Below are 25,348 nucleotides of genomic sequence, written 5' to 3' on the forward strand. Positions count from 1 at the left end.
GACTCACACCATCGTGTCTCACCCTAGTGGGAGTAGAGACTCACACCCCCGTGTCTCACCCTAGTGGGAGTAGAGACTCACACCCCCGTGTCTCACCCTAGTGTGTGTAGAGACTCACACCATCGTGTCTCACCCTAGTGGGAGTAGAGACTCACACCCCCGTGTCTCACCCTAGTGGGAGTAGAGACTCACACCATCGTGTCTCACCCTAGTGTGAGTAGAGACTCACACCATTGTGTCTCACCCTAGTGGGAGTAGAGACTCACACCCCCGTGTCTCACCCTAGTGGGAGTAGAGACTCACACCCCCGTGTCTCACCCTAGTGGGTGTAGAGACTCACACCATTGTGTCTCACCCTAGTGGGAGTAGAGACTCACATCACCGTGGCTCACCCTAGTGGGAGTAGAGACTCACACCATCGTGTCTCACCGTGTCTCACCCTAGTGTGAGTAGAGACTCACACCATTGTGTCTCACCCTAGTGGGAGTAGAGACTCACACCCCCGTGTCTCACCCTAGTGGGAGTAGAGCCTCACACCCCCGTGTCTCACCCTAGTGGGTGTAGAGACTCACACCATCGTGTCTCACCCTAGTGGGAGTAGAGACTCACACCACATGTCTCACCCTAGTGGGAGTAGAGACTCACACCACATGTCTCACCCTAGTGGGAGTAGAGACTCACACCATCGTGTCTCACCCTAGTGGGAGTAGAGACTCACACCACCGTGCCTCACCCTAGTGGGAGTAGAGACTCACACCATCGTGTCTCACCCTAGTGGGAGTAGAGACTCACACCACATGTCTCACCCTAGTGGGAGTAGAGACTCACACCATCGTGTCTCATCGTGTCTCCCCTAGTGGGAGTAGAGACTCACCCTAGTGGGTGTAGAGACTCACCCTAGTGGGTGTAGAGACTCACCCTAGTGGGTGTAGAGACTCACACCATCGTGTGTCACCCTAGTGGGTGTAGAGACTCACCCTAGTGGGTGTAGAGACTCACCCTAGTGGGAGTAGAGACTCACACCATCGTGTCTCACCCTAGTGTGTGTAGGGACTCACCCCATCGTGTCTCACCCTAGTGGGTGTAGAGACTCACACCCCCGTGTCTCACCCTAGTGTGTGTAGAGACTTACACCATCGTGTCTCACCCTAGTGGGACTAGAGACTCACACCCCCGTGTCTCACCCTAGTGTGTGTAGAGACTCACACCATCGTGTCTCACCCTAGTGGGAGTAGAGACTCACACCCCCGTGTCTCACCCTAGTGGGAGTAGAGACTCACACCCCCGTGTCTCACCCTAGTGTGTGTAGAGACTCACACCATCGTGTCTCACCCTAGTGGGAGTAGAGACTCACACCCCCGTGTCTCACCCTAGTGGGAGTAGAGACTCACACCCCCGTGTCTCACCCTAGTGTGTGTAGAGACTCACACCATCGTGTCTCACCCTAGTGGGAGTAGAGACTCACACCCCCGTGTCTCACCCTAGTGGGAGTAGAGACTCACACCATCGTGTCTCACCCTAGTGTGAGTAGAGACTCACACCATTGTGTCTCACCCTAGTGGGAGTAGAGACTCACACCCCCGTGTCTCACCCTAGTGGGAGTAGAGACTCACACCCCCGTGTCTCACCCTAGTGGGTGTAGAGACTCACACCATTGTGTCTCACCCTAGTGGGAGTAGAGACTCACATCACCGTGGCTCACCCTAGTGGGAGTAGAGACTCACACCATCGTGTCTCACCGTGTCTCACCCTAGTGTGAGTAGAGACTCACACCATTGTGTCTCACCCTAGTGGGAGTAGAGACTCACACCCCCGTGTCTCACCCTAGTGGGAGTAGAGCCTCACACCCCCGTGTCTCACCCTAGTGGGTGTAGAGACTCACACCATCGTGTCTCACCCTAGTGGGAGTAGAGACTCACACCACATGTCTCACCCTAGTGGGAGTAGAGACTCACACCACATGTCTCACCCTAGTGGGAGTAGAGACTCACACCATCGTGTCTCACCCTAGTGGGAGTAGAGACTCACACCACCGTGCCTCACCCTAGTGGGAGTAGAGACTCACACCATCGTGTCTCACCCTAGTGGGAGTAGAGACTCACACCACATGTCTCACCCTAGTGGGAGTAGAGACTCACACCATCGTGTCTCACCCTAGTGGGAGTAGAGACTCACACCATCGTGGTCTCACCGTGTCTCACCCTAGTGGGAGTAGAGACTCACACCATCGTGTCTCACCCTAGTGGGAGTAGAGACTCACATCACCGTGTCTCACCCTAGTGGGAGTAGAGACTCACACCATCGTGTCTCACCCTAGTGGGAGTAGAGACTCACACCATCGTGTGTCACCCTAGTGGGAGTAGAGACTCACATCACCGTGTCTCACCCTAGTGGGAATAGAGACTCACACCATCGTGTGTCACCCTAGTGGGAGTAGAGACTCACACCATCGTGTGTCACCCTAGTGGGAGTAGAGACTCACATCACCGTGGCTCACCCTAGTGGGAGTAGAGACTCACACCATCGTGTGTCACCCTAGTGGGAGTAGAGACTCACACCCCCGTGTCTCACCCTAGTGGGAGTAGAGACTCACACCATCGTGTGTCACCCTAGTGGGAGTAGAGACTCACACCCCCGTGTCTCACCCTAGTGGGAGTAGAGACTCACACCATCGTGTCTCACCCTAGTGGGTGTAGAGACTCACCCTAGTGGCAGTAGAGACTCACACCATTGTGTCTCACCCTAGTGGGAGTAGAGACTCACACCATCGTGTCTCACCCTAGTGGGAGTAGAGACTCACACCATCGTGTCTCACCCTAGTGGGAGTAGAGACTCACATCACTGTGTCTCACCCTAGTGGGAGTAGAGACTCACATCACTGTGTCTCACCCTAGTGGGAGTAGAGACTCACACCATCGTGTCTCACCCTAGTGGGAGTAGAGACTCACACCATCGTGTCTCACCCTAGTGGGAGTAGAGACTCACACCACGTGTCTCACCCTAGTGGGAGTAGAGACTCTCATCGTGTCTCACCCTAGTGGGAGTAGAGACTCACACCATCGTGTCTCACCCTAGTGAGAGTAGAGACTCACATCACCGTGTCTCATCGTGTCTCACCCTAGTGGAAGTAGAGACTCACACCATCGTGTCTCACCCTAGTGGGAGTAGAGACTCACATCACCGTGTGTCATCGTGTCTCACCCTAGTGGGAGTAGAGACTCACACCACATGTCTCACCCTAGTAGGAGTAGAGACTCACATCGTGTCTCACCCTAGTGGGTGTAGAGACTCACACCACATGTCTCATCCTAGTGGGAGTAGAGACTTACATCGTGTCTCACCCTAGTGGGAGTAGAGACTCACATCACCGTGTCTCACCCTAGTGGGAGTAGAGACTCGCACCATCGTGTCTCACCCTAGTGTGTGTAGAGACTCACACCACATGTCTCACCCTAGTGTGTGTAGAGACTCACATCGTGACTCACCCTAGTGGGAGTGGAGACTCACACCATCGTGTCTCACCCTAGTGGGTGTAGAGACTCACATCACCGTGTCTCATCGTGTGTCACCCTAGTGGGTGTAGAGACTCACATCACCGTGACTCACCCTAGTGGGAGTAGAGACTCACACCATCGTGGCTCACCCTAGTGGGAGTAGAGACTCACACCATCGTGTCTCACCCAGGTGGGGGTAGAGACTCACATCGTGTCTCACCCTAGTGGGTGTAGAGACTCACATCACTGTGTCTCACCCTAGTGGGTGTAGAGACTCACATCACTGTGTCTCACCCTAGTGGGTGTAGAGACTCACACCATCGTGTCTCACCCTAGTGGTTGTAGAGACTCACACCACATGTCTCACCCTAGTGGGTGTAGAGACTCACATCACTGTTCCTCACCCTAGTGGGAGTAGAGACTCACACCATCGTGTCTCACCGTGTCTCACCCTAGTGTGTGTAGAGACTCACATCACCGTGTCTCACCCTAATGGGGGTAGAGACTCACACCATCGTGTCTCACCCTAGTGGGAGTAGAGACTCACACCATTGTGTCTCACCCTAGTGGGGGTAGAGACTCACATCACCGTGGCTCACCCTAGTGTGTGTAGAGACTCACACCACATGTCTCACCCTAGTGTGTGTAGAGACTCACATCGTGACTCACCCTAGTGGGAGTAGAGACTCACACCATCGTGTGTCACCCTAGTGGGAGTAGAGACTCACACCACATGTCTCACCGTGTCTCACCCTAGTGGGAGTAGAGACTCACATCACCGTGTCTCACCCTAGTGGGTGTAGAGACTCACACCATCGTGTCTCACCCTAGTGGTGTAGAGACTCACATCACCGTGTCTCACCCTAGTGGGTGTAGAGACTCACACCATCGTGTCTCACCCTAGTGGGAGTAGAGACTCACATCACCGTGTCTCACCCTAGTGGGTGTAGAGACTCACACCATCGTGTCTCACCCTAGTGGGAGTAGAGACTCACATCACTGTGCCTCATCGTGTCTCACCCTAGTGGGTGTAGAGACTCACACCATCGTGTGTCACCCTAGTGGGAGTAGAGACTCACACCACGTGTCTCACCCTAGTGGGAGTAGAGACTCACACCATCGTGTCTCACCCTAGTGGGAGTAGAGACTCACACCCCCGTCTCACCCTAGTGGGAGTAGAGACTCACACCATTGTGTCTCACCGTGTCTCACCCTAGTGGGAGTAGAGACTCACACCACATGTCTCACCCTAGTGGGTGTAGAGACTCACACCACATGTCTCACCCTAGTGGGAGTAGAGACTCACACCATCGTGTCTCACCCTAGTGGGTGTAGAGACTCACACCATCGTGTCTCACCCTAGTGGGAGTAGAGACTCACACCATTGTGTCTCACCCTAGTGGTGTAGAGACTCACATCACCGTGTCTCACCCTAGTGGGTGTAGAGACTCACACCATCGTGTCTCACCCTAGTGGGAGTAGAGACTCACACCATTGTGTCTCACCCTAGTGGTGTAGAGACTCACATCACCGTGTCTCACCCTAGTGGGAGTAGAGACTCACACCACATGTCTCACCCTAGTGGCTGGAAAAAGGTGTCTATGTGCGGATGTCTCTGTGTGTGTGGGTGTCTCTCTGTGTGTGTGAGTGTCTCTCTGTGTGTGTGGATGTCTCTGTGTGTGTGTTGATGTCTCTCTGTGTGTGTGGATGTCTCTGTGTGTGTGGATGTCTGTGTGTGTGGATGTCTCTCTGTGTGTGTGGATGTCTCTCTGTGTGTGTGGATGTCTCTGTTTGTGTGGGTGTCTCTCTGCGTGTGTGGATGTCTCTCTCTGTGTGTGGATGTCTCTCTCTCAGTGTGTGGATGTTTCTCTGTGTGTGTGGGTGTCTCTGTGTGTGTGTGGATGTATCTGTGTGTGTGAGTGTCTCTCTGTGTGTGTGGATGTCTCTTTGTGTGTGTGGATGTATATCTGTGTGTGTGGATGTATATCTGTGTGTGTGGATGTCTCTGTGTGTGTGTTGATGTCTCTCTGTGTGTGTGGATGTCTCTCTGTGTGTGTGGATGTCTCTGTGTGTGTGGATGTCTGTGTGTGTGGATGTCTCTGTGTGTGCGGATGTCTCTCTGTGTGTGTGAGTGTCTCTCTGTGTGTGTGGATGTCTCTGTGTGTGTGTTGATGTCTCTCTGTGTGTGTGGATGTCTGTGTGTGTGTGGATGTCTGTGTGTGTGGATGTCTCTGTGTGTGCAGATGTCTCTCTGTGTGTGTGGATGTCTCTGTGTGTGGATGTCTCTCTGTGTGTGTTGATGTCTGTGTGTGTGGATGTCTCTGTGTGTGTGGATGTCTCTGTGTGCATGTGGGTGTCTCTGTGTGTGTGGATGTCTCTGTGTGTGTGTGGATGTCTCTGTGTGTGTGTGTGGATGTCTCTCTGTGTGTGTGGTTGTATCTGTGTGTGTGGATGTCTCTCCGTGTGTATCTCTCTGTGTGTCTCTCTATGTGTGTGTGGATGTCTGTGTGTGTGTGTGGATGTCTCTGTGTGTGTGTGGATGTATATCTGTGTGTGTGGATGTCTCTGTGTGTGGATGTTTCTCTGTGTGTGTGGATATCTCTATGTGTCTGTGGATGTCTCTCTGTGTGTGTGGATGTCTCTCCGTGTGTGTGTGGATGTGTCTCTGTGTGTGGATGTCTCTCTGTGTGTGGATGTCTCTCTCTGTGTGTGTGGTTGTCTCTGTGTGTGTGTCTCTGTGTGTGTATGTCTCTCTCTGTGTGTGTGAGTAGTTAGCCGACCGCGCTGTGAACCCAGCAACTCGAGTTTGATTCCCGCTCACGAGCTATCACAGTGAATATTCTAGATGGTTTTGGGCATCCTCTAGGTCGACTCAGGCCTTAAATGAGTACATTGTGCGTTGTGTGAATATAGCCACGGGGGAGACAAAGCCGGCTCGTGGGCTATGCTGGCCTTAATAGGTGCTTGCAATCAACCCTTGCCCCAACAGTCTGTGAAGGTTATACAGGTTACCTTTGTCTCGATACGTATCTGTGTGTGTGTCTGTGTGTGTGTCTGTGTGTGTGTCTGTCTGTGTGTCTGTGCCGATGTCTGTCTCTGTCTCTGTGTCTCTCTCTGTGTACACCTGTGTGGTCATCTCCGTACCTGTGTGGTCATCTCCGTACCTGTGTGCATGATGTCGTGCGATGCTGGATCGTGGGTCTCTGTGACGTAACGCTTTGTCTCTCTGCCTCTGTGTCTCTCTGTGTCATACTGCTGTGTCTCTGTGTCTCTCTGCCTCTGTGTGTCTCTGTGTCATACTGCTGTGTGTCTGTGTCTCTCTGTCTCTCCGTGCCATACTGCTGTGTCTCTGTTTCTGTGTCTCTGTGTCTCTCTGTGCCATACTGCTGTGTCTCTCTGTGTCTGTGTGTCTCTGTGTCTCTCCGTGCCATACTGCTGTGGTGTGTGTGTCTCTGTCTCTGTGTCTCTCTGTCTGTGTCTCTCTGTCTCTGTGTCTCTCTGTCTCTCCGTGCCATACTGCTGTGTCTCTGTCTCTGTGTCTCTCTGGCTCTGTGTCTCTGTGTCTCTCCGTGCCATACTGCTGTTGTTTGTGTGTCTCTGTGTCTCTGTCTCTGTGGTGTCTCTGTGGTGTCTCTGTGTCTAGTCTATAACTGGACAGTGGAGGACGTGATCCACTGGCTAGAGCAGATTGTGGAGCTGCCTCAGTACTCAGACATCCTGACACAAAACAACATCGATGGGCCCAGTCTTCCCAGGTGTGTGTACACGCGTGTGCGTGTTTACACGTGTGTGTGCTTGAATGCGTATGTGTGTACACGCATGCGTGTGTGTGTGTACACGCATGCGTGTGTGTGTGTGCACGCATGCGTGTGGGTGTGCACGCATGCGTGTGTGCACGCATGCGTGTGCGTGTGTGTGTGTACACGCATGCGTGTGTGTGTGTGTACACGCATGCGTGTGTGTGTGTACATGCGTGCGTGTGTGTACATGCATGTGTGTGTGTACGCATGTGTGTGCTTGCGTGCGTGTCCACCCGTGTGTACAATAATGGCGATAGTGAATATTGAGGCCCGCCCTGAGCTTCCCCGCGTTGCGCTCATTCTCAAACGAGTCACCTGGTGCGGTTGGCAAACAGCACCGCCGCCGCCGGGGAGACAAAGGCGGCCGGGCGTGGTGCTGGCCACCCGCCCCCTCGTGTGCCACAGTGCCGGCCTTGATCGACGCTGCTACTCACTAACAGCGCTTGCCCCCGCAGCCCGTTCAGGGCTCCACGGGGGCTCTTTGTGTTTTTTGTGTTGCTGTGCACAATGGGCACACGCGTTGCCTGGGCTTGCGTGCGCGTACACGTGTGCCGTGCTGCGCGAATAACACGCCACGCGTTGACTGTGCGTTGCGTGTGCACGTGTGCGAGGGGAGCGATAACAGCAACAACACAGGGCAGAGGAGCGACGCTCACAACAACGAGCGGAGCTCCGGGTGGCTAAAACGCAGCAAGTTGGCACAGTAGGGGGCACAGCTGATGGTGCATCTACCAGTGGTCATCTCGGTCGGCCAACCCCTGGTACCTGCTGGGTCTGTCCCGAGACCTCCTGTCCGCAGCGAGCCTTCGACACGTCACGTGGGAGCCTCAAAGTGCACCTCGCCTGGCACGGGCGCAGTGGTGACGTCACCGTCACTTAGTGGCGAATGGCGCGGGTGTTTGTGTGGTGCAGCGGTTAGCGCGCTTGGCCACGAACCCGGCGAGTCGAGTTCGATTCCCGCTCACGGCCAACACCGGTGACGATTATCCGAACCGGTCCCGGGCCTCCCCTAGGTCGACTCGGCCTCAAATGAGCACCCGGTGCGGTGTGTAAACATCGCCACTGGGGAGACAAAGGCGGCCGTGCGTGGTGCTGGCCACCCACCCCCTCGTGCGTCGTGCCGGCTTTCGTAGGCCCTGCTACTCGCTAACGGCACTTGCCCCAGCAGTCTGTTAAGGCTACACGGGGGGTCTTTGTTTTTGTTTCTGTGTCACGTAAGTGTGGGAATTAAAATGACGCAACAGAGGAGGAGGAGGAGGGATCTCGGAAGCAGCTCTGCGACATCCGCTTCCGCGGGCCGCTCTCTTGACGCACGCGGGAGGGCGGCACCGCTCGTGGGAGGTTCACGAGCGGGTCCCTCGACCCCATGGCGACGCCGCTCGATGGCATTCCCGCCGGGAGTGGCGGCGCAGTGGTTGGGGCACCGCGCCCCCAACCCCGGGCGACCGGAGCTCCCGAACACGGCCGACGTCGGTGACGGCGAGCGGCGTCCAAACCGGCCCGGGGGCTGCCCCCCCCCTCCCCCCCCTGCCCCCCCCCCTCCCCCCGACCCGACACCAACCCGCACTGACCAGCGCGGTGAAGTACGGTCAAACCACCCACATTATTGCGCGTGTCTGCGCGTGTTCATTCTGTGTCTCGGTGCGTGTGTCCCCATGTCTCCCCGCGTGTCCCCCGCGTGTCTCCCGCGTGTCTCCCGCGTGTCCCCGTGTCTCCCCCGTGTCTCCCCGCGTGTGTCCCCGTGTGTCCCCGCGTGTCCCCGCGTGTCCCCAGGCTGGCCGTGAACAACCAGACCCTCATGTCGGGCGTCCTGAAGATCACCGACCGCAGCCACCGCCAGAAGCTGCAGCTGAAGGCTCTGGATGCCATCCTCTTTGGGACGCCTGCGTGTGAGCCCCCCACACTCAAACCACCACGCCCCCCACACTCACCACGCCCCCCACACTCACCACGCCCCCCACACTCAACTCACCACGCCCCCCACACTCAAACCACCACGCCCCCCACACTCAACTCACCACCCCCCCCCCCACTCAACTCACCACGCCCCCCACACTCAACTCACCACGCCCCCCCCCACTCAAACCACCACGCCCCCCACACTCAACTCACCACCACGCCCCCCACACTCAACTCACCACGCCCCCCACACTCAAACCACCACGCCCCCCACACTCAACTCACCACCCCCCCCCCCACTCAACTCACCACGCCCCCCACACTCAACTCACCACGCCCCCCACACTCAAACCACCACGCCCCCCACACTCACCACGCCCCCCACACTCAACTCACCACCCCCCCCACTCAAACCACCATGCCCCCCACACTCAACTCACCACGCCCCCCACACTCAACTCACCACGCCCCCCCCCCCCCACTCAAACCACCACGCCCCCCCCCACTCAAACCACCACGCCCCCCACACTCAGCCCCCCCCCTACACTCAGCCCCCCCCACACTCAGCCCCCCCCCCACACTCAGCACGCCCCCCACTGTGCCCCCCCCCCCGCTGCGTGTGTATCCGTCGCCCGCAGCCACGCAGCGGAGCCGCCTCAAGGACCTGCTGCTCATGGTGTCTGTGGTGATGGGCGTGGGCGGCTGCTGGTTCGCCTACATCCAGCACAAGTTCTCACGCGATCACATGAAGAAGATGATGCGTGAGCTGGACAGTCTGCAGCGTGCCGAGCAGAGCCTGCTGGACATGCAGGGCAAGTGAGTGGCCTTGCTCCCCCGGGGGTGGGGGGGTGGTGGGGGGGGTGGTGGGGGGGGTGGGGGGGTGGTGGGGGGGGGTGGTGGGTAGGAAGGAGGCCGTCGTCACCTCCTCGCTGGCACAGACCGCTCCTCCACCACTCCCCGTGTCTCCACCCCCTCCACCACTCCCCGTGTCTCCACCCCCTCCACCACTCCCCGTGTCTCCACCCCCTCCACCACTCCCCGTGTCTCCACCCCCTCCACCACTCCCCGTGTCTCCACCCCCTCCACCACTCCCCGTGTCTCCACCCCCTCCACCACTCCCCGTGTCTCCACCCCCTTCACCACTCCCTGTGTCTCCACCCCCTCCACCACTCCTCGTGTCTCCACCCCCTTCACCACTCCCCGTGTCTCCACCCCCTCCACCACTCCTCGTGTCTCCACCCCCTCCACCACTCCCCATGTCTCCACCCCCTCCACCACTCCCCGTGTCTCCACCCCCTTCTCTCCTCCCCGTGTCTCCACCCCCTTCACCACTCCCCGTGTCTCCACCCCCTCCACCACTCCCCGTGTCTCCACCCCCTCCACCACTCCCCGTGTCTCCACCCCCTCCACCACTCCCCGTGTCTCCACCCCCTCCACTACTCCCCGTGTCTCCACCCCCTCCACCACTCCCCGTGTCTCCACCCCCTCCACCACTCCCCGTGTCTCCACCCCCTCCACCACTCCCCGTGTCTCCACCCCCTCCACCACTCCCAGTGTCTCCACCCCCTCCACCACTCCCCGTGTCTCCACCCCCTTCTTTCCTCCCCGTGTCTCCACCCCCTCCACCACTCCCCGTGTCTCCACCCCCTCCACCACTCCTCGTGTCTCCACCCCCTTCACCACTCCCCGTGTCTCCTCCTTCACCACTCACCGTGTCTCCACCCCCTCCACCACTCCCCGTGTCTCCACCCCCTCCACCACTCCCCGTGTCTCCACCCCCTCCACCACTCCCCGTGTCTCCACTCCCTCCACCACTCCCCGTGTCTCCACCCCCTCCACCACTCCCCGTGTCTCCACCCCCTCCACCACTCCCCGTGTCTCCACCCCCTCCACCACTCCCCGTGTCTCCACCCCCTCCACCACTCCCCGTGTCTCCACCCCCTCCACCACTCCCCGTGTCTCCACCCCCTCCACCACTCCTCGTGTCTCCACCCCCTTCACCACTCCCCGTGTCTCCTCCTTCACCACTCACCGTGTCTCCACCCCCTCCACCACTCCCCGTGTCTCCACCCCCTCCACCACTCCCCGTGTCTCCACCCCCTTCACCACTCCCCGTGTCTCCACTCCCTCCACCACTCCCCGTGTCTCCACCCCCTCCACCACTCCCCGTGTCTCCACCCCCTCCACCACTCCCCGTGTCTCCACCCCCTCCACCACTCCCCGTGTCTCCACCCCCTCCACCACTCCCCGTGTCTCCACCCCCTCCACCCCCTCCACTCCCTCCGCAGGCTGCAGAAGGCTCAGGAGGAGCAGAAGCTGGTTGAGGACGAGAAGCGCCACCTGGAGACGAAGCTTCGCTGGGAGGTGACGGAGAAGCAGCAGCGGCGTGAGCAGCAGCAGCAGCAGCAGCACGAGGCGCAGCAGCACGGAGATGCCGAGGGGAGCAGATGCGGCGCAGGTTCGCGGAGGAGGAGCTGGAGCAGGTGGGGACTGCGCGGGGGACACGCGGGGGGACACGGTGACACGCGGTGACACGCGGTGACACGCGGTGACACGCGGGGGGACACGGTGACACGCGGTGACACGCGGTGACACGCGGTGACACACGGGAGACACGATGACATGCACGGACACACACAGGGACACACACACACAGGGACACACACACACAGGGACACACACACACACAGGGACACACACACACAGGGACACACACACACACAGGGACACACACACAGGGACACACACACAGAGACACACACACAGGGACACACACACAGGGACACACACACAGAGACACACACACAGGGACACACACACACAGGGACACACACACACAGCGACACACACACACGGGGACACACACACACGGGGACACACACACAGGGACACACACACACACAGAGACACACACACAGGAACACACACACACACAGGGACACACACACACAGCGACACACACAGGGACACACACACACAGGGACACACACACACAGGGACACACACACACAGGGACACACACACAGGGACACACACACACAGAGACACACACACACACACAGGGACACACACACAACAACAACCGCCATTCGCCACTAAGTGGCGGTGACGTCACCACGACGCTTGTGCCAGGCTATGTGCACCCTGAGGCCACGTGAAGTGTCGAACGCCCGCTGGCAGGAGGTCACGGGGCAGACCCAGGTGCCACGGGGCGACTGACTGAGATGACTGGCTGATGCACCACCTGTGCCCCCTACTGTGCCAACCTGCTGTGCTTTAGCCACCCGGCGCTCCGCTCGTTGTTCTGAGCGTCGCTCCTCCGCCCTCCGTTGTTGTTGGAGGTCGACTGCCTCCAACTGCCCAGTAGCATCCTTCACGAGCCTCCTCCACAGAGGCCGATCTTGACACCGCTGGTACCAGTCATCGGCAAGTCCACTCAGCTCCACGTCCTCCTGCACCACATCACTCCATCTCTTCTCTAGCCCGTGCCGCGCCCGCTTAGCCCCCTCAATCCGGCCAAACAAAAGCTGTTTCGGCATGCGGTGGGTGGGCATGCGGGCTACATGATCCAGCCATCGCAGCCTTGCCTGCCGGAGGAGCTCACCGATGGGACCCTGCCCAGATCTTTCAAGGATTTGTGAGCTCCTCACACAATCCAGTCTGGTTAAACCCAGGATGGATCGTAGGCAGGCCAGCCTAAATGTTTCTAACCGGCGAAGATGTTCCATTAGGGGGGTCCACGTTTCACACACACACACAGGGACACATACACAGGGACACACACAGGGACACACACACACACAGGGACACACACAGGGACACACACACACACAGGGACACACACACACACAGGGACACACACACACACAGGGACACACACACACACACAGGGACACACACACACACAAGGACACACACACACACAGGGACACACACACACACAGAGACACACACACAGTGACACACACACAGGGACACACACACACAGGGACACACACACAGAGACACACACACACACACAGGGACACACACACACAGAGACACACACACACACAGTGACAGACACACACACACACACAGTGACACACACACACACAGAGACACACACACAGTGACACACACACACAGTGACACACACACAGTGACACACACACAGTGACACACACACAGTGACACACACACACAGTGACACACACACAGTGACACACACACACACAGGGACACACACACAGTGACACACACACAGTGACACACACACACACACAGTGACACACACACACAGTGACACACACACAGAGACACACACACACAGTGACACACACACAGTGACACACACACACAGTGACACACACAGTGACACACACACAGTGACACACACACACAGTGACACACAGTGACACACACACAGTGACACACACACAGTGACACACACACACACAGTGACACACACACACACAGTGACACACACAGAGACACACACACAGTGACACACACACAGTGACACACACACACACACAGTGACACACACACAGTGACACACACACACACAGTGACACACACACAGTGACACACACACAGTGACACACACACAGTGACACACACACAGTGACACACACACACAGTGACACACACAGTGACACACACACAGTGACACACACACAGTGACACACACACACACAGTGACACACACACAGTGACACACACAGAGACACACACACACAGTGACACACACACAGTGACACACACACACAGTGACACACACACAGTGACACACACACACAGTGACACACACAGTGACACACACACAGTGACACACACACACAGTGACACACACAGTGACACACACACACAGTGACACACACACAGTGACACACACACACACACACACAGTGACACACACACACACAGTGACACACACACAGTGACACACACACACACAGTGACACACACACAGTGACACACACAGTGACACACACACAGTGACACACACACACAGTGACACACACACAGAGACACACACACACAGTGACACACACACACACAGTGACACACACACAGTGACACACACACACACAGTGACACACACACAGTGACACACACACAGTGACACACACACAGTGACACACACAGAGACACACACACAGTGACACACACAGAGACACACACACAGTGACACACACACAGTGACACACACACACAGTGACACACACACAGTGACACACACAGTGACACACACACAGTGACACACACACAGTGACACACACACAGTGACACACACACAGTGACACACACACACACACAGTGACACACACACACACACAGTGACACCCACGGCGAGGGGTGACGCCGTCACCGCTGTGCCCCCCCAGGTGCGCCGCAGCCTGCGCCGTGCGGAGCAGGAGCTGGAGGCGGTGCGCCGCTCGGGGGTGCCGACGGTGCTGCAGGCCTGGCTGCAGCTGACGCACGAGGTGGAGCTGCAGTACTACAACCTGCAGAAGATGGAGGCCGAACGCCAGCTGAGCGCCGCCAAGGAAGTGGTGAGGCCCGGCTGCCCCGGGGTACGGCGGCGTCGCCGTTATCGTAGCCAAGTCGCTACGTCGCTATCGCCGTCGTCATCGTCATCGTCGCTACGTCGCCATCATCATCGTCATCGTCGCTACATCACTATCGCCATCATCATTGTCATCGTCGCTACATCACTATCGCCATCATCATTGTCATCGTCACTACATCACTATCGCCATCATCATCATCATCGTCGCTACATCACTATCATCATCATTGCCATCGTCGCTACATCACTATCGTCATCATCGCTACACCACTATCGCCATCATCATTGTCATCGTCGTTACATCGCTATCGCCATCATCATCATCATCGTCGCTACATCGCCATCGTCATTGTCATCGTCGCCACATCACTATCGCCATCATCATCGTCGCCACATCACTATCGCCATCATCATCGTCGCTACATCACTATCGCCATCTTCATCGCCGCCACATCAACATCGTCGTCATCATCATCAACATCATCATCAACGTCACCCCCTCGCCGCGCGCCGTGCCGGCCTTCACAGGCGCTGTTCGCGAAGCAGCACTTTCCCCAACAGTCTGTTGGAGGCTACACGGGGGACCTTTGTGTTTGTGTCCTCGGCGCCCACGCGCGCCCGTGCGTGTGTAGCCGCGGACGCTTGCTCAGCGACAGGGGAGTGGCACTTGGTGATAACTCAGTGTAGGGGCTGTGGGAGCGTGGAGGTGAAGCGTGGCCAGCTGTTGGCTCATGTCCAATCTGTTGAGGAAGTGTGGACCCGTGTGTGTGTTTGTGTGTACCCACGTGTGTGTGTTTGTGTGTACCCACGTGTGTGTGTTTGTGTGTACCCACGTGTGTGTGTTTGTGTGCACCCACGTGTGTGTGTTTGTGTGTACCCACGTGTGTGTTTGTGCGTACCCACGTGTGTGTGTTTGTGTGTACCCACGTGTGTGTGTTTGTGTGTACCCACGTGTGTGTGTTTGTGTGTACCCACGTGTGTGTGTCTGTGTGTACCCACGTGTGTGTGTTTGTGTGCACCCACGTGTGTGTGTTTGTGTGTACCCACGTGTGTGTTTGTGTGTACCCACGTGTGTGTGTTTGTGTGTACCCACGTGTGTGTGTTTGTGTGTACCCACGTGTGTGTTTGTGTGCACCCGCATGCGTATGTAACTATGTGCACGCGTGTAACTGTGTGTGTGTAACTGTGTGTGCGTGTGTAACCGTGTGTGCGTGTGTAACCGTGTGTGCGTGTGTAACTATGTGTGCGTGTGTAACCGCGTGTAACTGTGTGTGCGTGTGTAACTGTGTATGCGTGTGTAACTATGTGTGCGTGTGTAACCGCGTGTAACTGTGTGTGCGTATGTAACAGCGTGTAACTGTGTGTGCGTGTGTAACCGCGTGTAACTGTGTGTGCGTGTGTAACCGCGTGTAACTGTGTGTGTGTGTGTAACCGCGTGTGTAACCGCGTGTAACTGTGTGTGTGTTACCGCGTGTAACTGTGTGTGCGTGTGTAACCGCGTGTGTACGAGTGTAACTGTGTGTGCGTGTGTAACTGTGTGTGCGTGTGTAACCGCGTGTAACTGTGTGTGCGTGTGTAACCGCGTGTGCGTGTGTAACTGTGTGTGCGTGTGTAACTGTGTGTAACTGTGTGTGCGTGTGTAATCGCGTGTAACTGTGTGTGCGTGTGTAACTGTGTGTGCGTGTGTAACCGCGTGTAACTGTGTGTGCGTGTGTAACTGTGTGTGCGTGTGTAACCGTGTGTAATTGTGTGTGCGTGTGTAATCGCGTGTAACTGTGTGTGCGTGTGTAACTGTGTGTGCGTGTGTAACCGTGTGTAACTGTGTGTGCGTGTGTAACCGCGTGTGTGCGAGTGTAACTGTGTGTGCGTGTGTAACCGTGTGTGCGAGTGTAACTGTGTGCGTGTGTAACCGTGTGTGCGAGTGTAACTGTGTGCGTGTGTAACCGTGTGTGCGAGTGTAACTGTGTGCGTGTGTAACCGTGTGTGCGAGTGTAACTGTGTGCGTGTGTAACCGTGTGTAACTGTGTGTGTGTGTGTAACCGTGTGTGCGAGTGTAACTGTGTGTGCGTGTGTAACCGCGTGTAACTGTGTGTGTGTGCGTAACCGCGTGTGTGCGAGTGTAACTGTGTGTGCGTGTGTAACCGCGTGTAACTGTGTGTGCGTGTGTGACCGCGTGTAACTGTGCGTGCGTGTGAACTGTGTGTGCGTGTGTAACTGTGTGTGCGTGTGTAACCGCGTGTAACTGTGTGTGCGTGTGTGACCGCGTGTAACTGTGTGTGCGTGTGTAACCGCGTGTAACTGTGTGTGCGTGTGTAACTGTGTGTGCGTGTGTAACTGTGTGTGCGTGTGTAACCGCGTGTAACTGTGTGTGCGTGTGCGACCGCGTGTAACTGCGTGCGTGTGTAACTGTGTGTGCGTGTGGAACTGTGTGTGCATGTGTAACCGCGTGTAACTGTGCGTGCGTGTGTAACTGTGTGTGCGTGTGTAACTGTGTGTGCATGTGTAACCGCGTGTAACTGCGCGTGCGTGTGTAACTGTGTGTGCGTGTGTAACTGTGTGTGCGTGTGTAACCGCGTGTAACTGTGTGTGCGTGTGTAACCGAGTGTAACTGTGTGTGCGTGTGTAACTGTGTGTGCGTGTGTAACTGTGTGTGCGTGTGTAACCGCGTGTAACTGTGTGTGCATGTGTAACCGAGTGTAACTGTGTGTGCGTGTGTAACTGTGTGTGCGTGTGTAAACCGCGTGTAACTGTGTGTGCGTGTGTAACCGCGTGTAACTGTGCGTGCGTGTGTAACCGCGTGTAACTGTGTAACTGTGCGTGCGTGTGTAACTGTGTGTGCGTGTGTAACTGTGTGTGCGTGTGTAACTGTGTGTGCGTGTGTACCGCGTGTAACTGTGTGTGCGTGTGTAACCGAGTGTAACTGTGTGTGCGTGTGTAACTGTGTGTGCGTGTGTAACTGTGTGTGCATGTGTAACCGCGTGTAACTGTGTGTGCGTGTGTAACCGAGTGTAACTGTGTGTGCGTGTGTAACCGCGTGTAACTGTGTGTGCGTGTGTAACCGCGTGTAACTGTGCGTGCGTGTGTAACCGCGTGTAACTGTGTAACTGTGTGTGCGTGTGTAACCGCGTGTAAACTGTGTGTGCGTGTGTAACCGAGTGTAACTGTGTGTGCGTGTGTAACCGAGTGTAACTGTGTGTGCGGGTGTAACTGTGTGTGCGTGTGTGACCGCGTGTAACTGTGTGTGCGTGTGTAACCGCGTGTAGCTGTGTGTGCGTGTGTAACCACGTGTAACTGTGCGTGCGTGTGTAACCGCGTGTAACTGTGTAACTGTGTGTGCGTGTGTAACTGTGTGTGCGTGTGTGACCGCGTGTAACTGTGTGTGCGTGCGTGCGCCCGCTCAGGCTGAGAAGATTAACCGCAAGCGTAACTCGGTGCTGGGCACGTTCTACGTGGCACACAGCTCCTCACTCGACGAGGTCGACCACAAGATCCTCTCGGCCAAGTGAGACTCGCGGGGGGGGGGGGGGGGGGGGGGCGGGGGGGGGCACTGTGTGTGTACTGTGTGTGTGTACTGTGTGTGTGCACTGTGTGTGTACTGTGTGTGTGTACTGTGTGTGTACTGTGTGTGTGTACTGTGTGTGTGTACTGTGTGTGTGTACTGTGTGTGTGTACTGTGTGTGTACTGTGTGTGTGTACTGTGTGTGTACTGTGTGTGTGTACTGTGTGTGTACTGTGTGTGTGTACTGTGTGTGTGTACTGTGTGTGTGTTCTGTGTGTGTGTACTGTGTGTGTGTACTGTGTACTGTGTGTGTGTACTGTGTGTACTGTGTGTGTGTACTGTGTGTGTACTGTGTGTGTGTACTGTGTGTGTGCACTGTGTGTGTGTACTGTGTGTGTACTGTGTGTGTGTACTGTGTGTGTGTACTGTGTGTGTGTACTGTGTGTGTGTTCTGTGTGTGTGTTCTGTGTGTGTGTACTGTGTGTGTGTACTGTGTGTGTGTACTGTGTACTGTGTGTGTGTACTGTGTGTGTGTACTGTGTGTGTACTGTGTGTACTGTGTGTGTACTGTGTGTACTGTGTGTGTACTCTGTGTGTGTACTGTGTGTGTGTACTGTGTGTGTGTGTACTGTGTGTGTACTGTGTGTGTACTGTGTGTACTGTGTGTGTGTACTGTGTACTGTGTGTGTGTAGTGTGTGTGTGTACTGTGTGTGTACTGTGTGTGTACTGTGTGTGTGTGTATACTGTGTGTGTACTGTGTGTGTGTACTGTGTGTGTGTGTACTGTGTGTGTACTGTGTGTGTGTACTGTGTGTGTGTGTACTGTGTGTGTGTGTACTGTGTGTGTACTGTGTGTACTGTGTGTGTACTGTGTGTGTGTGTACTGTGTGTGTACTGTGTGTGTACTGTGTGTGTGTGTACTGTGTGTGTACTGTGTGTGTGTGTACTGTGTGTGTGTGTACTGTGTGTGTACTGTGTGTGTGTACTGTGTACTGTGTGTACTGTGTGTGTGTGTACTGTGTGTGTGTGTACTGTGTGTACTGTGTGTGTACTGTGTGTGTGTGTACTGTGTGTGTACTGTGTGTGTACTGTGTGTGTACTGTGTGTGTGTGTACTGTGTGTGTACTGTGTGTGTACTGTGTGTGTGTGTACTGTGTGTGTACTGTGTGTGTGTACTGTGTGTGTGTACTGTGTGGTTGTGTACTGTGTGTGTGTGCCTGTGTGTACTGTGTGTGTACTGTGTGTGTACTGTGTGTGTGTGTGTACTGTGTGTGTGTACTGTGTACTGTGTGTGTACTGTGTGTGTACTGTGTGTGTGTGTACTGTGTGTGTGTACTCTGCGTGCTGTCACCCGTTGCAGGCAGGCGCTGAACGAGGTGACGAGCAGCCTGCGTGAGCGTCTGCACCGCTGGCAGCACATTGAGCACGTGTGTGGCTTCCACATCGTCAACAACGCCGGGCTCGCCGCACTGCACACGCGCCTCTACGACGAGAGCCCGCAGGACGGTGCGTGTACGTGTGTGTCTACACGTCTGTGTGTGTGTGTCTACACGTCTGTGTGTGTGTGTACACGTCTGTGTGTGTGTGTACACGTCTGTGTGTGTACACGTCTGTGTGTGTACACGTCTGTGTGTGTGTGTCTACACGTCTGTGTGTGTGTGTACACGTCTGTGTGTGTGTGTCTACACGTCTGTGTGTGGTGTGTGTGTCTACACGTCTGTGTGTGTGTGTACACGTCTGTGTGTGTGTACACGTCTGTGTGCGTGTGTACACGTCTGTGTGCGTGTGTACACGTCTGTGTGCGTGTGTACACGTCTGTGTGTGTGTACACGTCTGTGTGTGTGCACGTCTGTGTGCGTGTGTACACGTCTGTGTGTGTGCACGTCTGTGTGCGTGTGTGCACGTCTGTGTGCGTGTGTACACGTCTGTGTGTGTGTACACATCTGTGTGCGTGTGTACACGTCTGTGTGTGTACCGTCTGTGTGTGTACCGTCTGTGTGTGTGTACACGTCTGTGTGCGTGTACACGTCTGTGTGTGTGCGTGTACACGTCTGTGTGTGTGCGTGTACACGTTTGTGTGCGTGTACACGTCTGTGTGTGTACCCATCTGTGTGGGTGTGTGTATACGTCATAAATCTGGAGTCAATAAAATAAGCACCAGTTTGAGAAAAGAGCGGTGGCCATCCGATGGAGAGACTGTCGCCTGCCATAGTAACGTGGATCTTCCACCCTTGTCGCTGTTTTACAGACGAACCCCTCAGCCCCATCACCAGTCCGCCCTCCATGATCGTGACGCAGCCGTCCCTCTCGTCGCCGTCGCCGCCCCAGCCGACCAATCACGTGACGGTCGACAGCCACATGACCCGATTGCCGGCCAATAAGACTCCGTCGCCGGTGTCCCGGCGTCACGTGAGCTCCCACATGCCGCTCTCCGATTGGTCGCGGGCCGCGTCACACGACCAGCTGCCCTCCTCCGGTTACGAGCGAGACTCCATGATCGTGTTCTCGGCCTCTTCCAGCTGGTGAGGGTCGACCTCCGTCCGTCCGTCCGTCTGCGTGTAACGTGGGGTCACGGTAACTCTGTCTGAGACGATCCGATGTCGGTGAGAACTCGTCGCGTGTCAAGGTTTGTGTTGCTGTCGGGGACTCATCCCGGAGGGAAAACGAGCGCGTTGACCGTAGGGGATTTACGTAGAAACTCCTTGCGGACCAAAAAAAACCAGAGCTAAAAAGGCCGGGACCGGTTCAGATAATCGTCACCGGTGCTGCTTGCCGTGAGCGGCAATCGAACTCGGATCGCAGCCGGATTTGTGGCGCAGAGCCGCTAACCGCTCCACTACCACTACACACACTCACTCTCTCTTGCTCTCTCTCACTCTCTCACTCACTCTCCCACTCTCTCACTCTCCCTCTCTCCCCTCACTCTCTCTCTCCACCACGCAGGCCTCACTCCAGCATGGAGTCTCTCCTCTCCACGGCCTCCGCTCCTCCGGGTCCAGTCTCCTTCCACTCCTTGGCCTCCCTCCCCCCGTGCGGCGGTGGGGGCGGAGGTGGTGGCGCGGGGGCCTCCCAGCAGCACCACGCCCCCTCCCACGCCACCCCGCACCTCCTGCAGCACCACCACCACCTGCACCACCTGCAGCCTCCGCAGCCTTCGCAGCAGCAGCAGCTGCAGCAGCAGCAGCAGCAGCTGCAGCAGCAGCAGCTGCACCAGCAGCAGCAGCAGCAGCTGCAGCAGCAGGCGGCCCCGCCGGGTGCCGTCCTCGCGGCTCACGACGACGCCGACGAGAGCGACAGCAGCAACAACAGCGGCGGCAGCCTCGCCGAGTCGGCCGCCGCCGCCGCCGCCGTCCTCGGCCCGGCCCCCGGGGCGCCGCGCCCGGCGGGCGAAGCGGCGAGAGCGGACGACTCCTCGTCCGTGTCCGATTTCAAGTTGGGCCGCAAGTCCCGGATAGCTCGCCTCTTCAAGAAGACGAGCAGCTAGCCGTCGCGACGCTCGCGCCCCGTCGCCGCGCCCGCCCGCCCGCCCGCCCGCCCGCCCGCCCGCTCGCGCGATCGTCCGTTCCGTTCCGTCGCCGATCGCCCGATCGGCCCGTCCGTCCGACCGTGCGACGTGGTAACCGCAGCGTGCGTGTGTGCGTGCGCTGTATTTTTTGTCTTTTATTTTTTTATCCCGAGTTGTCTTTGACCTATTTGCTTGAACCAAAACAACATGGAACGCGAGAGTGCACTCTAAAGAAAAGGCAGGAACCCACAAACAAAAACACTTTTGGGTAAATTGTTTTGGTTCGCGGCCGCGTCGTTGCAGCCAGCGCCAAAGTTCGACTGCCTACAAATATCGATCGTTAATTCGTCACGAGCCGTGATCGGTCCACTGCTGGATGAAGGCCTCAACCAATCCGCCGCCGCCTCGTGCCATCCCGCGACGTGGCAAAGCGCCACCGGCGCCCGGAACGCACCGCGGTGCTCGCCGCCGCTCGCTGGCACCGCGGCCCGGCACGCCGCTGCCCCTCGCAGAGGCGACGGCGGCATCGGCCTCCCCGCCGGTGGGTTCGCGACGCGTTGCCTTGCGGCTTTCACAAAATGGTTTTCGCTCGGGACCCGGACGAGGAACGTTTCGGCGACGCCACCCGCACGAAATCGGCTCTCCCTGCCGAGACCCGGCCACGTTTTCCAGTTGATTTTAAGTCGCTCGGGAGAGAGAGACCAGCAGAGCGTCAGTCGCAGGAGCGACCCGGGGAGGTGGTGGGGGGGGCGTTAGTCCGCTGCCGGTAGAGCCCCGGTGAATTTTCCGATACGCGAACCGTGCACACCGAGTCACTTGCGGCATCGGGGGGGGTGACAACTTTGCTGTGTGCGTAAGTTACCAAAAAAACAGATCCGAAAGTGTTCCTTTTTATTGCCGGAATACGAGTTCATTCATTTTCAGCGCGAGACTCAGCGCTGCTTCCGCGCGCCGGGCCTGGCTTCACGCCCGGCTGTGACCGCGCGGCCGGGACGTGGGGCGGTCGTCGCGTGAAGCCGGCGGATGTGACGAGACGTCGGGCCGCCCCGGTTGAACCCCGCCGATCGGCGGGAGAAAGTCTCCCCGCCGTCACCGCCGCGTGCTCGCGTCTGCAGAGGTCGCCACGCGTCTCTCCGCCCGCCCGTCCGCCCGTCCGTCCGTCCGCCCGTTGTTTTCTCCACTGCAGGGAGCGGCGCCGCGTGTCGGCGACGCCGCTCCCTCGCCGATGTCACGACACCCCCCCCCCCCCTGCGGCGAGCGCGTCGCTAGCCCCCGCCGCCCCCCTACGCCGGCCCTGCCTGGCTCCGAGCAAGATCCACAGCTTGCTCGAGGGCCGGCAGCGAGTCACGGTTCGGTAAGCGGCTCGGCTCGGCAACTAAAGCCGGCGGTAAAAACCACGCGTGCCACGATGGCACCCCCCCGCCCCCGCCACCCTGCGCCGCTCGACAAAACGTGGGCACCGGAAGGCGGTCGGTGTCGATATTCGGCGTGCAGGCAGCGGCGGAAGCTTGCGCGGCGTTTAGACTCGTCACCCTCGGTGTGGCGGAGTGCGGTGTCGATACGCTGCGGGCGCCTGCGTCGTGCCGTGTGTGTGTGCGTGTGTGTGTGTGTGCGTGTGTGTGTGTGTGTGCGTGTGTGCGTGTGTGCGTGTGTGCGTGTGTGTGTGTGTGTGCGTGTGTGCGTGTGTGCGTGTGTGCGTGTGTGTGCGTGTGTGTGCGCGTGTGCGTGTGTGCGCGCGTGTGCGTGTGTGCGTGCACGTGAAGCGCAGGGTGGCGACTGCCTGTTTTTAGTGTTTGCTCAGATTAAATACGTTGATCCGCATCGACACAGAACTGACGCACCCACGTGTAGCACGCACGGGTAGCACGCACGCACGCACGTGTCGCACGCGTAGCACGCACGCACGTGTAGCACGCACGGTTAGCACGCACGCACGTGTCGCACGCACGTGTAGCACGCACGGGTAGCACGCACGCGTAGCTCTCACGGTTAGCACGCCCCAGCACGGCGCACGAGGGGGTGTGGGCGGCCAGCTCCACGCCGCGGCCATCCGGGCACTCATTCCGGGCTGAGTCGACCTAGGGGAGGCCCGCGACCGGTTCAGATAATCGTCACGCCGGCCGGCGTTGGTGGCCGCGAGCGGGAATCGAACTTCAGTCTCCGGCTTGGGGCGCGTGCGCGCTGGCCACGGTTCGCGACGCGCAGCTGTGACGTCGCGAGATGATTTGTTTTTTGCATGAAGCGCTACGCGCGTGCGCGTGTACGGACACGTGTGTGTGTGTACGTAGACACGTGTGGGTGTGTAGATGCGTGTGTGTGTGTAGATGCGTGTGTGTGTGTAGATGCGTGTGTGTGTGTAGATGCGTGTGTGTGTAGATGCGTGTGTGTGTGTAGATGCGTGTGTGTGTAGATGCGTGTGTGTGTAGATGCGTGTGTGTGTAGATGCGTGTGCGTGTGTAGACGCGTGTGTGTGTGTAGACGCGTGTGTGTGTAGATGCGTGTGCGTGTGTAGACGCGTGTGTGTGTGTAGACGCGTGTGTGTGTAGATGCGTGCGTGTGTGTAGATGCGTGTGTGTAGATGCGTGAATTTCATCATCGCTTGCAGCTGGGATTGGCATCGTCCCCGACTCCTCCTGATGTCGAGGGTAAATGGGCGAGGTTTAGGACTGTGACTCATGCAGCTGCAATGGCTGCTTTGGGTACGCGGTCCAGACCTCCCCAGACACCCTGGATGACAGAGGAGTTGTTCAGGATGGTTGAGAAAAAGCGACAGGCCCACTGTCATCGGCTACAGAATCCCACGTCAGAGAATGAGGAGGCTTACCGCAGCCTTCGCTCGGAGGTTCGGAGAGCCGTGAGGCGCTGCAAGGATGGGTGGTGGTCGCGGGTTGCTGAGGAGATGGAGTCTGCCTCAGTGGCCCGTGATCACAAATCGCTATTTAACTCCATCAAAAAAGTAACCTGCAGCGCCACACCTATTACCATCATTAGGGGAAAAAACGGTGATCCAATTTCCGACCCCCAGGAACAGGTTCGCAGATTTGCTGAGCATTTCTGTGAGGTCCTGGGGGAGGGAAAATCCCACAGCCAGGAAAACATCGTGGCACAAAGTGAGGATGACCCTGCTGAGGCTGCGGTGCCTCAAATATTGGATGAAGTCACCCCCTGTGAGTGGCTGGCTGAGGTGCCATCTGCTGAGGAAGTATTGAAGGCGATACGGAGTCTGAGACCAGGAAAGGCAGCGGGCAGAGATGATCTCCCAAGCGAAATGCTGAGGGAGGGTGGCGTTTGTGCACAGACTGCCCTATATGACATCATAACAACAGTCTGGACCACTGGACGGGTTCCGCAGGATTGGAAGGATGCCCTGGTGGTCCCCCTTTTTAAGAAGGGGGACCGCACAGACTGTAACAACTACAGGGGCATCTCACTCCTCAGTGTGCCGGGAAAGGTCCTGGCAAGGATTATTCAGCATCGCCTTGCCAGGCACGCTGAGGAGAGGCTTGCGGAGCCCCAATGCGGTTTCAGGAAAGGGCGGTCCTGCACGGATGCCATATTTTTCTGTCCGTCTGCTACAGCAGAGGTGTAGGGAATTCC

At 57.3% G+C, this 25,348-nt stretch overlaps 1 protein-coding gene across 1 annotated transcript in view; it reads left to right on the forward strand.

Annotated features, from left to right (window-relative positions):
- The window catches only part of LOC116955331 (stromal interaction molecule 1-like), a 42,121-nt gene extending 20,109 nt beyond the window's left edge, over positions 1-22,012 (forward strand). Inside the window, exons 5-14 of the mRNA XM_076052971.1 lie at positions 7,138-7,249; positions 9,068-9,183; positions 9,832-10,009; positions 11,482-11,608; positions 11,641-11,676; positions 14,563-14,730; positions 18,149-18,249; positions 19,607-19,752; positions 20,495-20,768; positions 21,190-22,012. Of these exons, the coding sequence (XP_075909086.1) occupies positions 7,138-7,249; positions 9,068-9,183; positions 9,832-10,009; positions 11,482-11,608; positions 11,641-11,676; positions 14,563-14,730; positions 18,149-18,249; positions 19,607-19,752; positions 20,495-20,768; positions 21,190-21,730 (1,799 nt within the window). The 3' untranslated portion in view covers positions 21,731-22,012. The remainder of the gene's footprint in view (positions 1-7,137; positions 7,250-9,067; positions 9,184-9,831; positions 10,010-11,481; positions 11,609-11,640; positions 11,677-14,562; positions 14,731-18,148; positions 18,250-19,606; positions 19,753-20,494; positions 20,769-21,189) is intronic.
- Positions 22,013-25,348: the final 3,336 nt, after the last annotated feature.

Source organism: Petromyzon marinus, chromosome 59 (assembly GCF_048934315.1).
Source record: "Petromyzon marinus isolate PM22_M1 ecotype Great Lakes invasive population chromosome 59, UKy_Petmar_22M1.pri1.0, whole genome shotgun sequence".
Taxonomy (NCBI): domain Eukaryota; kingdom Metazoa; phylum Chordata; class Hyperoartia; order Petromyzontiformes; family Petromyzontidae; genus Petromyzon; species Petromyzon marinus.